Below are 12,531 nucleotides of genomic sequence, written 5' to 3' on the forward strand. Positions count from 1 at the left end.
AATTTTATATAATACTATATAATAATATTATCATTATTAATACTATATGATATCAAAACAAAAAAATCACCGTGCTAATATAATATTATCAATATTATATAAATCATCTTTGTATTTATTTTTCTGTGCGTATATAATATTTAATTAACACATTAAGACATATATAATATTTTGTTAATATATATAATATAAAGTGATTTACAAATTATTATTAATTCATATATAATGTATAATTAAATTTAATGATTTCAATTAGAATAAATAATAAATTATTTATTTTATTTCAGACTTTATAAATGAATAAATTAATTAACTAATATAACAAATCACAACTAATGTAGTAAAATTAATTAAGTAATATATATTATAATAAATTATATTAATATTTAAATATCTAATCAAATCAATTAGCTGATATAATTAAGTCATGGTAATAAATTATATTGAATGAGTTAAAATAATTAAATCGAAAAACACTCTCCAGAGCATACCACATTAGCTCCATCATTAAGTGCAAAAATCCGATTTTTATATCACTCTTGCATGGTGCTTCCATTTTGCACTTTGTAGGTAAAACTCAGCATTATTTTCAAAGACCTATTGATAATGACACAAAAGTCAAAAAGCAAACCAAAAATACTTTATTTCTTTCAATTTTTTTTGGCCCTTTTTGGTTGGGAATAACAGGTAGCAACTAATCAGCCCACAGCAACATATAGATCCACGCAAATCACTATAATTCAAGGGTCTCTTGCTTTTATTTTTCTAAAAAATAAAGGTCTAACCGTCTAAGGACCTCTATCCCTTTTATTTATTTATATTTTTAATTTCTCACCTCATTACAAAAAAATTTCGTTGAATACTATTGGATTTATCGGTAGAAATATGAACAAATTTCGTCAATAAATATAAACAAATTTCGTCGGTAAATATATTATTATCGAATATAATCTGACAATAAATTTTTTATTAGTAACTATTTATTATCGTATTGGTAAATCTCATAATGGTTATGTTGGATAATTTTTTACTATACTTTTATTTTTATATTTTTTATTTAATAAAAGTTACCGTTGAGTAAATTTGACATTAGAGTTAATATTTTTTTCATTTTTTTTTTGAACCTAACAAAACTCGATAGTCGACAATTAATAGTTAAATCTTAATTAGTAAAAATCAAGTAATAATTTATCTATAAACAATAATTTAGGTATAATATAAAAGATCAAGTATACAGAATAAAAATTAAAAAAATAAAACGCGGGCAAATAAATCAAAACAAAAATCCTAATAACATATGAAATCGATCGCTGCTAATTTCATAAAAAATATGACAGGATCTAACATTTTTCTTGTAACATCTTTTTAGTTATAGCCGTTAAGGATATTTATCCCAAGACATATAATGAGTGTTGCATGTGATGAAAAATGATGTAAGCGTTGACCAAATTAAAATAGATATAGACCAATGTAATAGTAGTAGTACAAGATTTGATTCTAGTACAACTGTACAAGTGATTAGCAGTACAATAACTATAAGAGAGGCTGATGGAATAGCTGATAGTACAAATTAAGGGAATAGGAATGGAACTTGGTTGATGTACTGCATTCAAAATTCTCTTAACAAATAGCTGATGATGCATGCAATATCTACAGCTATGGAAAGTGGAAAACCAACAGCTCCCACACTAGAAAAGCATCATTGAGTGCAGCGTTGATGCAAACTCCAGCTCAGTTCCTTCCTTGTTATTGCCATTGACGCTGCATTCAATCATGTTTTTTTGGTAATACGGGATTATTTATTATATACATACACGTGGAACAAGAACAACGCATATATGCATTTGAGTAAGCTAAGGTAATAATAATATAATAATGTTGTTTAGATGTCTTCTATTGTTTCTTCTACCTTTTCTCCCTTCTTGCCTGAAGCATCAAGGAGTTTAAGTTTGTGAGAAAGTATAGAGAAATAATATTTCTTTAATAATTTAAATAATAAATCAAAAATAAAAAGTTATTTTAATTTTAAAAATTAAATTTAAATTAATTAGATATAAATTTCATTTTAAATAGTTAATGAATTTAAAATACAGACCATTATTCACGTTGCTTGTATTTTTTATTATTCATCTAACGAAATTATAAATTTAATTTATTTAGTTAAATTCCACGTTTTTATATGTTCGACTTTATCAAAATATGAGCAATGCCACCGTATATTGTTTGGGAAATTGGAATTTATTATTTTGGAACATAGACTTTTTTTTTTTCTTTTGTTTCTATTTAATTTTCATAGGATCTTCTAAAGTATTGCAAAGAGGTACTACCACTTTTAGTTAATTTCACCCTTCCAATAAAACAGAGCCTCGGACATAAGAATTTGGGTGAAGTGTTGAGGTCGGATATGGATACAATAATGATAGGAAAACTTATTTCTTTTTTATATATAATTATTTTACAACCAAAAAGTAATAAGTTTTTGTATTTGTGTTAATGATCTAAAAATATGTATAAATGTAAATATGAAAACTTTTTATACTTTAATTGTACAATGATTGTAGAAGAATAATTAGTCATATAGCATTATTGAATATCAGTAATTCAGTCTATATTAGTTAGGTACTTGAACCTCTAAAGTCTAACCTAACTAAAATAGAATTTGAAAAAATAGTTTGTACTTTGTAATATCTCTTCTATTTCTATTTGAAGTTTAAAGATAAAAGAACTCAACTATTTGCTGTTTGATTTTATAACTTATTGCTGCGAAAAAATTTGAAAAAAAAAAGTCTAGAGACTATCACTTTTATTGAAATTTAGTCCGCACTTAATCAATAAAAAAAAAGTAAGTAGTTTCATATAATTAGATAAAATTTTACACCATTAAAAATATCAATAATAATTAATTAATGATTATAAATCATAAAATTTATTAATTCCTTAACACTCGTTAAAAAATATTGTACCCCAACATTTTATTTTCACTTAACATAACATGGACAATTATTGTCAGTATTACTTTTTCTTTTTTGGATAATTAAACTCAATAATCAATCATCTCCGTTTGTCTTTAGAATCACTCAAACTTAAGAACCTAATATATCATTTACCATTCGAATGACAACTTCCACAGTACATCAAACAAAATAAAACAAAATAAAAAAATTAATTCTATGGTATCTATGAGTTGGTACTTAAATTTTGTCTAACTTATCTTTTATAATAAATTTTAATTTTTTAAAATTATTTATTATTATATTTTTTAAATTAAATATTATTTTTTAATTTTTTTAATAAATAAACACCACCTCTTAAACACCATAACATTCCCTAAATAAAAATCACTCACCATCATATATAACTTGGGAAAGTTCAAAACTTCAGATGATGTCAACCTTACAACATCTTTCAAATGAACATCACTTGAAGCAATCACACATTTGGTTTGATGGACTCTCAACTTTGATGAAGGAACCCGTCATAGACAACCACAAAGCAAATATTAGAACAATAGTTACATGTAATTGTATTCATCGGCCAGAGGATATTGTAAAAAACAAAAAAAAAACTAATATTCTCAGATGTTCATGTTTCACATGATAGACAACCTTTTTTATTATTATTAAAATTGGTATACAAAATGTATAGAATAGTTTAATTTTTCTTCTTAATTCTGAATTTTTCCCCAATGACCAAAATAACACGGAAGTTTGGCTAAAAGTATACTACTAAACTACTGCTGGAATAAAGATAGAAAAAAATTCTAAAACTATCAAAATTTATTATTTTTAGCCATTAATCTAATTTATTTAATTTAGTAATTCAACAATATACTTTTAAATTTTAACTTATATTTTTAAACATTAATGACTAACTACGAGTAAAAATTAATAAATTTTACTAGCCTTCCAATATTTATTAGAGTGCTGGCTAAAATAAAATACTAGCCAACATAAATTAAAATTATTCGCACTTAAATTTTTTCATTTTGATTTTTTGCTTTGGAAAGCATGATGATAATATTATCAATAGAACAATTCTCCACGTTTAAATAATTTTAACATTTAAGTTTATCCAAGTGATTTGAGTTACGCGCTTCTTTTTTCCGTTTTTTTTCCTGCGCTTCTTCTTCTTCTTCTTTTAGGATGTTACGTCTTTTTCTTCTCCTCCTTTTTTATTATTTTTCAATTTCGTTACCGTCGTCACCAACAACTCCTCCTCCTCCTCATCCTATTGGAATTTCGTCTCCTCCTTCCTTTTCATCATCATCATCATCATCATCATCATCATCATCATCATTGTCTTATTCTAATACATATTGTCGTTATCGTTATCATCAATTTTTTGCCATATTGATGATATTGTCTGATAAAAAATTGATTTGGATATATATTTGTTCAAAATTGACTTGTTTCTGAATTTGAATTTATATAATTGACAATTTTCGGATCATTTAGTATTATAAAATGGTTTCGTTTTGATAATATTTTCGGTTCATTCGAGACGCAGTTGTTTCTGAATTCGAATTTATGTAATGGACAATTTTCAGTTCATTTGGCATTATACAACGGTTTCGTTTTGATAATATTTTCGGTTTATTCGAGACGCAAATGTTTATGAATTCGAATTTATATAATGGACAATTTTCGGTTTATTTGGTATTATACAATGGTTTCGCTCTGATAATATTTTCGATTTCGAAATTATTTAATAATGTCATCACAGAGAATTAGAATCAATAAAGATGTTAGCAAAATATTGGTGTTGTTGGTGATGACGATAATGATAATGGACGAGAAAGAAAAAAAGGAAAGAGAAGATCAAAGAAATTTAAATAAAAAAAGAAACAGGAGGAGGAGGAGATGGATGTGGTAATATAGTGGTGGTGACTAGGGGTGGCAGGCGGGGAAGTCCGCCTAGTGAGGCGGTCCCAGAATCCTACCCCGCCCCGCCTAATGGCGAGCTGGCGGACTAATCTCTTTTTTTTAATAATATTTATAAGGGCATAAAACAACATTTTCTGTTTAAATCAACATAAAAGTAAATGTTAAATATAAATAGTCTCCAAAATAAATAAACATAATCCAAAATACAAAAACATAATTATAAATAGTCTCAAAAGCAAAATAAATATAATTCAAAATCCAAAAACATAATTATAAATAGTCTCCAAAGCAAAATAAACATAATTCGAAACACTTAGTTTTCATCTTCATCTTCATGTAAGTCAATAATATCATTGGAACCAACTCCTGAAGAATAACCTTCTCCTTTTGCAATATCTTCCTCATCTAAATCTTCCTCTAGAAAAAATAAATAAATATATTAGAAAAATAATACATAATAATGAATAAAATCACTCAAGTATGTATGTTATAAATATAATTATACCATAATCATCATATCCACGTATCCAATTTCGAGTGCAAATCACAACTTCAACATTATCTGGCAATAAACGACTTATATACTTATTCAAAACATGAGAACCCAGAACTAGCTCCAGCAGTAACAAGGTTACTCACAGTTTCAGAATTCATATTTTCTGAAATAAAAGTAAATGTTAATTGTTAAACTAGGTATCAACCATTCTAATTTAGTCAACACTCAAAACCATTTAGTCAACACAGCAAATCCGCATTAAATTTAACCAACACTCAAAACCATTTAAAAAAAAAGCATCAACAATTCTGATTTAATCAAAACTCAACCATTATCAAACAAAATGAAAACAGCAAACAATATATGAATCTGCATTAGATTTAATCAAAACTCAACAATTATCAAACAACACAAAACACAGCAAACAAACGTAAATCTCTGATCTAAAATCTAAGCCAGAAAACTAACATACCAGACGAGCAATGACGAGCTGACGACCAGGACAGAGAAGACGAGGAGCAGCGGCGATAAGGACAGATGAGCAGACCCAGAGAGCAAGAGGACAGACAAGCATACCCAGAGAGCGAGAGGACAGGACCCAGGAGCCCAAGACCAGCGACGACGATGGCTAGACGGAGCAGCAGCGGTGGCTAGAACCCAAGAGGATCAAAGAGCGACGGTGACGAAGAGCACCACAACTGCTAGGTGTGACTTTGCTATCTATGCAAGACTGCGAGCGTGAGGACGAAAGTGCGAGCGTGAGGAGTGAGGACGTACTGCGACGACGCCAAACGCAATACGGTTGGGAGCGGTCAGCGGCGGAAGAGTGGAGAAGCTGAAGCTCTGTGTTGTTTGAGAGTGGGAAGGAGTGAGAGTGATAATAGCCGAGTGGTGAGGACTGAAGAGGCTTCAGTTAGGATTTAGGGCGGGTAAGGTTTCATTGGCGCAGGTCGGGTTGTATGGAAGTTGGGTTCTGGACTTTTGGCAAAAAAATATGCTCAGCCTTTTATAAAAAAAAATTGCTCAGCTCGCCGGGGAAGCTTGTCCTACCCCGCCAAAATCCACGGTTTAAGCGATGTGGGTTAGGTGGGTTTTTGTTATTCGGCGGTCTCAATTTTTTAGTCCGACCCGCCTTTTTAACAAGTTATGCAAACTAGCACGGTAGGTTTAAAAAATAAAATTTGTAAATAATTGATATCATAAAGTGAGTATTTAAATTAATTAAATAATAATAAATTATTTAAAATAAGAGACATAATTAATTAAAGAAGTAAAATAATATATTATTAAATTTAAAGGCTAATCAAAGGGTGGCAACATTCCGTACCTTTTATATATTTATATATATATTCAAGTGGATGTTGAACTAAAAATTTTTCACTAAATCTAAAAGATTCTTATAATAATGTTGCATATTTTTAGTAACTTGAGAATTAAAAATAGATAAAATTAGGAGTGAGATATTCTCAATTTGTGGATATAATAGAATTGAATTTATATAAAAATTTCAACCTACATATGGATATAATAGAATTGAATTTATATAAAAATTTCAACCTACATATAAAGTTATAGAATTGAATCTAATCCCTACCCTACCCTACTCATTGTTATCCTTAATCAGACCTCAAATGTAGTATTCAAAATTTAGAATACATCAATACGGCACACACAAAGTTGCTTAATCAAAATATTGAATGCTACATCTTCAATACACCATGATTTGAAGACAGAATGCGATTGATTCCAGCCCAAGAAACCGAAAAGGGTACACTTTTTCAGAAAAAAAAATTCTCGCAACAAGATTCAGTGACCAACTTCGGAACCAAAAAGTGAAAAACTTGGTCCAAAACAAAATGTAAAAAATGGGGAGAATTAAGGTGAAAAAATTTCCGGAGAACCTGATTTCTACAGAAAAATGTTATACATCAGTTCATCAATGATCTGATATAAGAATTAAGACAAGATTCTAATTAAAATCTTGATCCCACAAGACCACGGACCAAAACAAGACTCTGAATTTGGCAATAATTACATTAACTTGCCACACTCACTTTTTTCCTTTCTCCGCAATAAAATACACAAAAAAAAAAACATAACACATTCGTTTGGGCCTTGAAAACAGAGAAACCCTTTTCCGTTCCCCAGCGCCCTGTGCAGAAAAGACGGGATTTTTCTCTCCCTCTGCTTAGGTTTCACTTTTTCCCAGAAAATTTTCCCGAGAAAAATCTCAATTCTGTTTTTCTTTAAAAAAATTCCAACTTTCATGGGAAAAAAATCAGCTGCGGCCACCGGGGAGGAGGAGGATGTTCCGCCGGACAACCTGAGGTGCGGGAGGACGGACGGGCGGCAATGGCGGTGCCGGCGGAGAGTGAAGGATAATCTGAAGCTGTGCGAGGTTCACTACCTTCAAGGTCGCCATCGCCAGTACAAGGAGAAGGTCCCTGAGTCCCTCAAGCTTCAGAGGAATAAGCGTAAGAGCCACTCTCCTCCTCCTTCTCCTCCTTCCTCTCCTGCCAACAATGTCGAAATTAGGGCACGCAAGGACTCCAAGATTGCTCTTCTCCCCAAAAAGAAGCGCAAGCTTTCCGATGGTACTTCAGAGGCATTGGTCGTTCAGAAGAAGAATAAGAACAAGAAAAGGAAAAACAAAAACAAGGGGTTGCGGAGTGGTGATGATAAGCATTTGGAGCTTATAAGGATGGTCTTGACGAGAGAGGTTGAGAAAAGGAAGAAGAGGAACAAGAAGAATGACGATGATGAAGAAGATGAAGAGTGCAGCGAAGGAGGAGAGTTGCGGAGAGAATTGCCGAATGGAATGATGGCTATCTCTACAGCTTCAACCGCCAATGGTTTCAATGGCAATGTGGGTTCCCATTTTGATGTAAAAGTGGCTGCTGATTCTAATTCCAAAGCGTTCGCCGTCACGCCGCGTTACTTCAGGTCCAAGAATGAGCAGAAGCTTCTAAGTTTTACTCTCTTTTTTTTTCCCCTGTGATTTGTTGATATTTGTTTTTTCAGGTTGTGCAGTATGGACAGGGCTTGAAGAAGAAGGGAAAGGGTAAGAAGAAGAGGTGTCATTGGTGCCAGAAGAGTAATTCTCAGAATCTTATCAAGTGTTCTAGCTGTAACAAGGAGTTCTTCTGCATGGATTGCATAAAACAGCGGTCTGTCATTGTTGCATTCATTTACACTGCCCCAATGTTCAATGCTTATATATTAACCAATATGATTTTGTAGTTGAGGATTCAAATATGAGACATTTGCTGATATTTCTTGAAACTAACAGGTATTTTGGCACTGAGAATGAAGTTAAGAAGGCATGCCCTGTTTGTAGAGGAACTTGCACTTGTAAGGACTGTTTGGCAAGTCAATATAAAGACAGTGAAAGTAAGGTCTGACATCAAAATTGATGCTTTTCTGCTTTACAATGTTGCTTTGGTAGCATATGCTGACAGTTCAGTTAACATGCATTGTCTTAGGAACATTCGGCTGATAAAAGCAGAGTTGGTAGAATATTGCATTTACATTACCTACTCTGTATGCTCCTTCCAGTACTGAAACAAATAAGTGAATATCAGGATACTCAGCTAGAAACTGAAGCAAGAATTAAAGGTAAATATTATTGTTCTTCGAATTTCGTTTGCTAATATAGTAGTGTTATCTGAGATGCATTTTTATGTTGGACAGGGATAGAAGCTTCTGATATTCACATCAGGCAGGTTGAATTTGGCTTCAATGAGAAAATTTTCTGGTAAACTCTATTCTGAGTGCTATTTAGAAAAGTAAAAAGTTTCTCTGGTGCTCGATGCTAACTAATTTATTACTTGACTCAGCAATCACTGCAAAACTCCCATTTTGGATCTCAATAGAAGCTGCCCTAGTTGCTTATATAGCCTTTGCTTAAATTGTTTTCAAGAATTAAGTCAGGGAAGCATTTCTGGAGAATCAATGTTGAAGCTACCGATTAAAACAAAAACTTGCGCTGCCCGTGAGAAAGAAAATGCGGATGAGAAGGCCATTTCTAGTTGCAATATAACTCATTGTAATGGCATTGACAATGTATCATTTCCATCTACAGAACTTGGTGGTTGTGGTCATAGCCACCGTGATTTGAGATATATTTTTCCCTCTAGTTTGATCAAAGAGATGGAACTAAAGGCAGAAGAAATCGTTTGCAGTTATGAATTGCCAGAAACACCAGACAAAAGTTCAAAATGCTCAATGTGTTCTGACACAGATCACAAAACTAAAAGACATAAGCAGTTGCAAGAAGCAGCTTTAAGAGGGGATTCAAATGATAATTGCTTGTTTAACCCCACAGTTTCGGACATCAATGGTGATAATTTTGAACACTTTCAAAAACACTGGGGAAAAGGCCATCCCGTAGTGGTGCAAGATGTTCTTCGAAAGACATCAAACCTCAGCTGGGATCCACTGATCATGTTCTGTAGTTATCTTGAGCGGAGCATTACAAGATACGAGAGTGATAAGGACTTACTTGAATCTTGTTTGGATTGGTGTGAGGTTAGTGTATCAGTTATTGTTTTTTGTTATTATACTTTTTAAATTGAATTGTTAATTGATAATCTTGGTTGGCCATAAAATCGTACTGCATTCTTGCAGTAATATTTTATTCATTTAAACATATTTATAAACACATACCAATTTTAGTTTATAGGGCTTTGTTGTACTTCACAAGTATATGCATGGGCATACATACAAACTGGATGTTTAATCTATTTCCCTGTTCTTTATAACAATGATGGTAAGTTTAGCACTCTATCTCTGTGGCAGGTGGAAATTAACATTAGGCAGTCTTTTAGCGGGTCTCTCAAATGTCGTCCTTGCGAAAACACTTGCCATGAGATGCTGAAATTAAAGGGGTTGTTGTCTTCCCAACTTTTCAAAGAGCAATTTCCAGGTCATTTTTCTGAAGTAATTGATGCTCTACCAATTCAAGAATACATGAATCCTATGTCTGGTCTTCTGAATTTGGCAGCAAGTTTGCCACTTCAGAGTACCAAACATGACATTGGACCATACGTGCATATTTCATATGGCTGTGCCGACAAGGAAGCTGATTCTGTGACTAAACTCTGCTATGATTCATATGATGTGGTATGCTTCCTTCCTTGTTATGTTGCATTTGATTTCTTCTCAAGTATATTCAGAGTAATACAGTTCTTCGCTTTCAAGTCTTTTTACTTTCTGCATTGAAACTCTAGCAGCTTTAAGTAATTTAAAATCTTACAGAATTAGGTTGCTTCCTGTGGTGAAGCCCAAAATCCTACAACTACTTTTGGGTTTTTGATGGTTCATGTTTATATTGAACCCCAGTACTCAATCATGCTCATACCTAGAAATTATGAGTTGCAATTGTTTCCTTTCCTCTAAGCAACAAATTGACATGAAAATTCACTGAACAAATTTATGCCAAAGCTTCGTGTTGAATAGCAGTGATCTGTTCTGCACTTTGTGGGAAAAAGGATCGTGTAGTGTGTAGAATGATGCATTGACGGTTTATCCTTATCCATTTCATTAGCCATTTGATTTGTAATTCCAGGTTAATATTATGGCACATACCACGGATGTTCCCCTATCTACAGAGCAGCTTTCAAAAATTCGACGACTACTGAAAAAGCATAAAGCTTTGTGTCGAAGGGATTCTTCTAAAATTACTGCTGAACAACAACAGGAAGAGAAAGTAAAAGAAACGTTACCACCACATGTTGAAGAAGTGGAACAAAAAGGTTCACAGCGAGTGGCCAAAGAAGTTGACTTTTTAAGGAGAGTCAATAGAACATCCTTTGTCTCAACTCACACTGAAAAAGCAACTACTGGAAGTATAGAGAACAGCTTTTCCCAGGATAGAGAATGTGATTTATCTGATTCCGATTCGGAACCCACAGTTCTCCATGGGTTGTCTACAGGTCGTAATCCAAGAAATCTGTTTGAAAGCTCGAAAGATAAAAATAAGTTATCTGCTGAGCATTCTGGGGCCCAATGGGATGTATTCCGCAGACAAGACGTTCCAAAGCTCATGGAATACCTTATAAGACATTGTGATGAATTTACTCATAACTATGACAATGACAAAGTGGTAAGTTCAAACAAAGACAACTCTTGAGGATTTTGTTTGAACCGGTGGTTATTGATTGACATTTTTTTGCAGATGGTTCATCCAATTCTAGATCAGAGCATTTTTCTTGACAAAAATCACAAAATAAGGCTTAAAGAGGAGTTTCGTAAGTACACATGCTTCTGTGTTTCATGATCTGTTACAATTGCAGGCAACTCTATTTACACAATCGTCCTTGTTACCAGAGGTTGAACCATGGACATTCAAGCAACATGTTGGAGAAGCCGTTGTCATTCCCGCTGGATGTCCATACCAGATCAGAAATCCTAAGGTTTTGCATTAGCATAATGACTCTTTCTCTCTCTTCCTAAACTTCAGGAATGTATGAAAAAAAATGTCCCATCCTTTTCCCCCCTCTTTTATAATCTACAGTGTTGCGTTCATGTGGTGTTGGAATTTGTGTCACCGGAAAATGTCTCCGAGTGTATCCAGCTGATTGATGAGGTCCGACTGCTGCCGGCAGACCATAAAGCCAAAGTAGAAACTTTGCAGGTATATTTTATTTTGTAAACCAGCTCCTGCTTTCTGCTATTGTTGTAAGCATGGAATTGACAAGGGCCTCTTGAAACAGGTAAAGAAAATGGTGCTTCATAGCATGAATACAGCAATTAAGGAAATGCATGAGCTTACAAACAAGCCAGCCAAAACATGATTGCACCAACTATCTTCCATTTTTGTATAGATTATTGCTCCCCAGTAAAAAATCATAAAAGTAGCTCCTAGAAAAAGGTACTCTAATTAAATTGATTAGTTTCTTCAGTGTAACCATTTTTTGATTGCTTTGACATCTATCTCTGCCCTACCCGAGTTTGAAATAATCCTTGATGGTCTGTGTATATATTTTGCTTAGTGGTTAAATTGAAGAGAATTTTCGAAATATTGAGAGAGGAAATTGCTTAGCTCATTAACTTTTGAAAGTGATTTCGATTTTCGAATGACACTCGGGTTTGAATCCAAAAGAAGAGTTGGTCCGTAGAAACAAAAGTCACGTGCTTCTAAGAAATGTTACT

General features: G+C 32.7%; 1 protein-coding gene across 1 annotated transcript; it reads left to right on the forward strand.

Moving 5' to 3' along the window:
* The first annotated feature begins 7,499 nt into the window (after positions 1-7,499).
* On the forward strand, positions 7,500-12,398 carry LOC107480557 (lysine-specific demethylase JMJ28). Its single transcript, XM_052258457.1, has 12 exons — positions 7,500-8,348; positions 8,393-8,546; positions 8,669-8,774; positions 8,862-8,994; positions 9,070-9,133; positions 9,216-9,906; positions 10,177-10,500; positions 10,946-11,482; positions 11,555-11,627; positions 11,707-11,792; positions 11,894-12,013; positions 12,093-12,398. Exons 1-12 carry the CDS (start codon positions 7,646-7,648, stop codon positions 12,171-12,173), a joined length of 3,072 nt encoding a protein of 1,023 aa, XP_052114417.1. The 5' UTR covers positions 7,500-7,645; the 3' UTR covers positions 12,174-12,398.
* Positions 12,399-12,531: the final 133 nt, after the last annotated feature.

The sequence above is a fragment of the Arachis duranensis genome, chromosome 3, assembly GCF_000817695.3.
Source record: "Arachis duranensis cultivar V14167 chromosome 3, aradu.V14167.gnm2.J7QH, whole genome shotgun sequence".
Lineage (NCBI taxonomy): Eukaryota > Viridiplantae > Streptophyta > Magnoliopsida > Fabales > Fabaceae > Arachis > Arachis duranensis.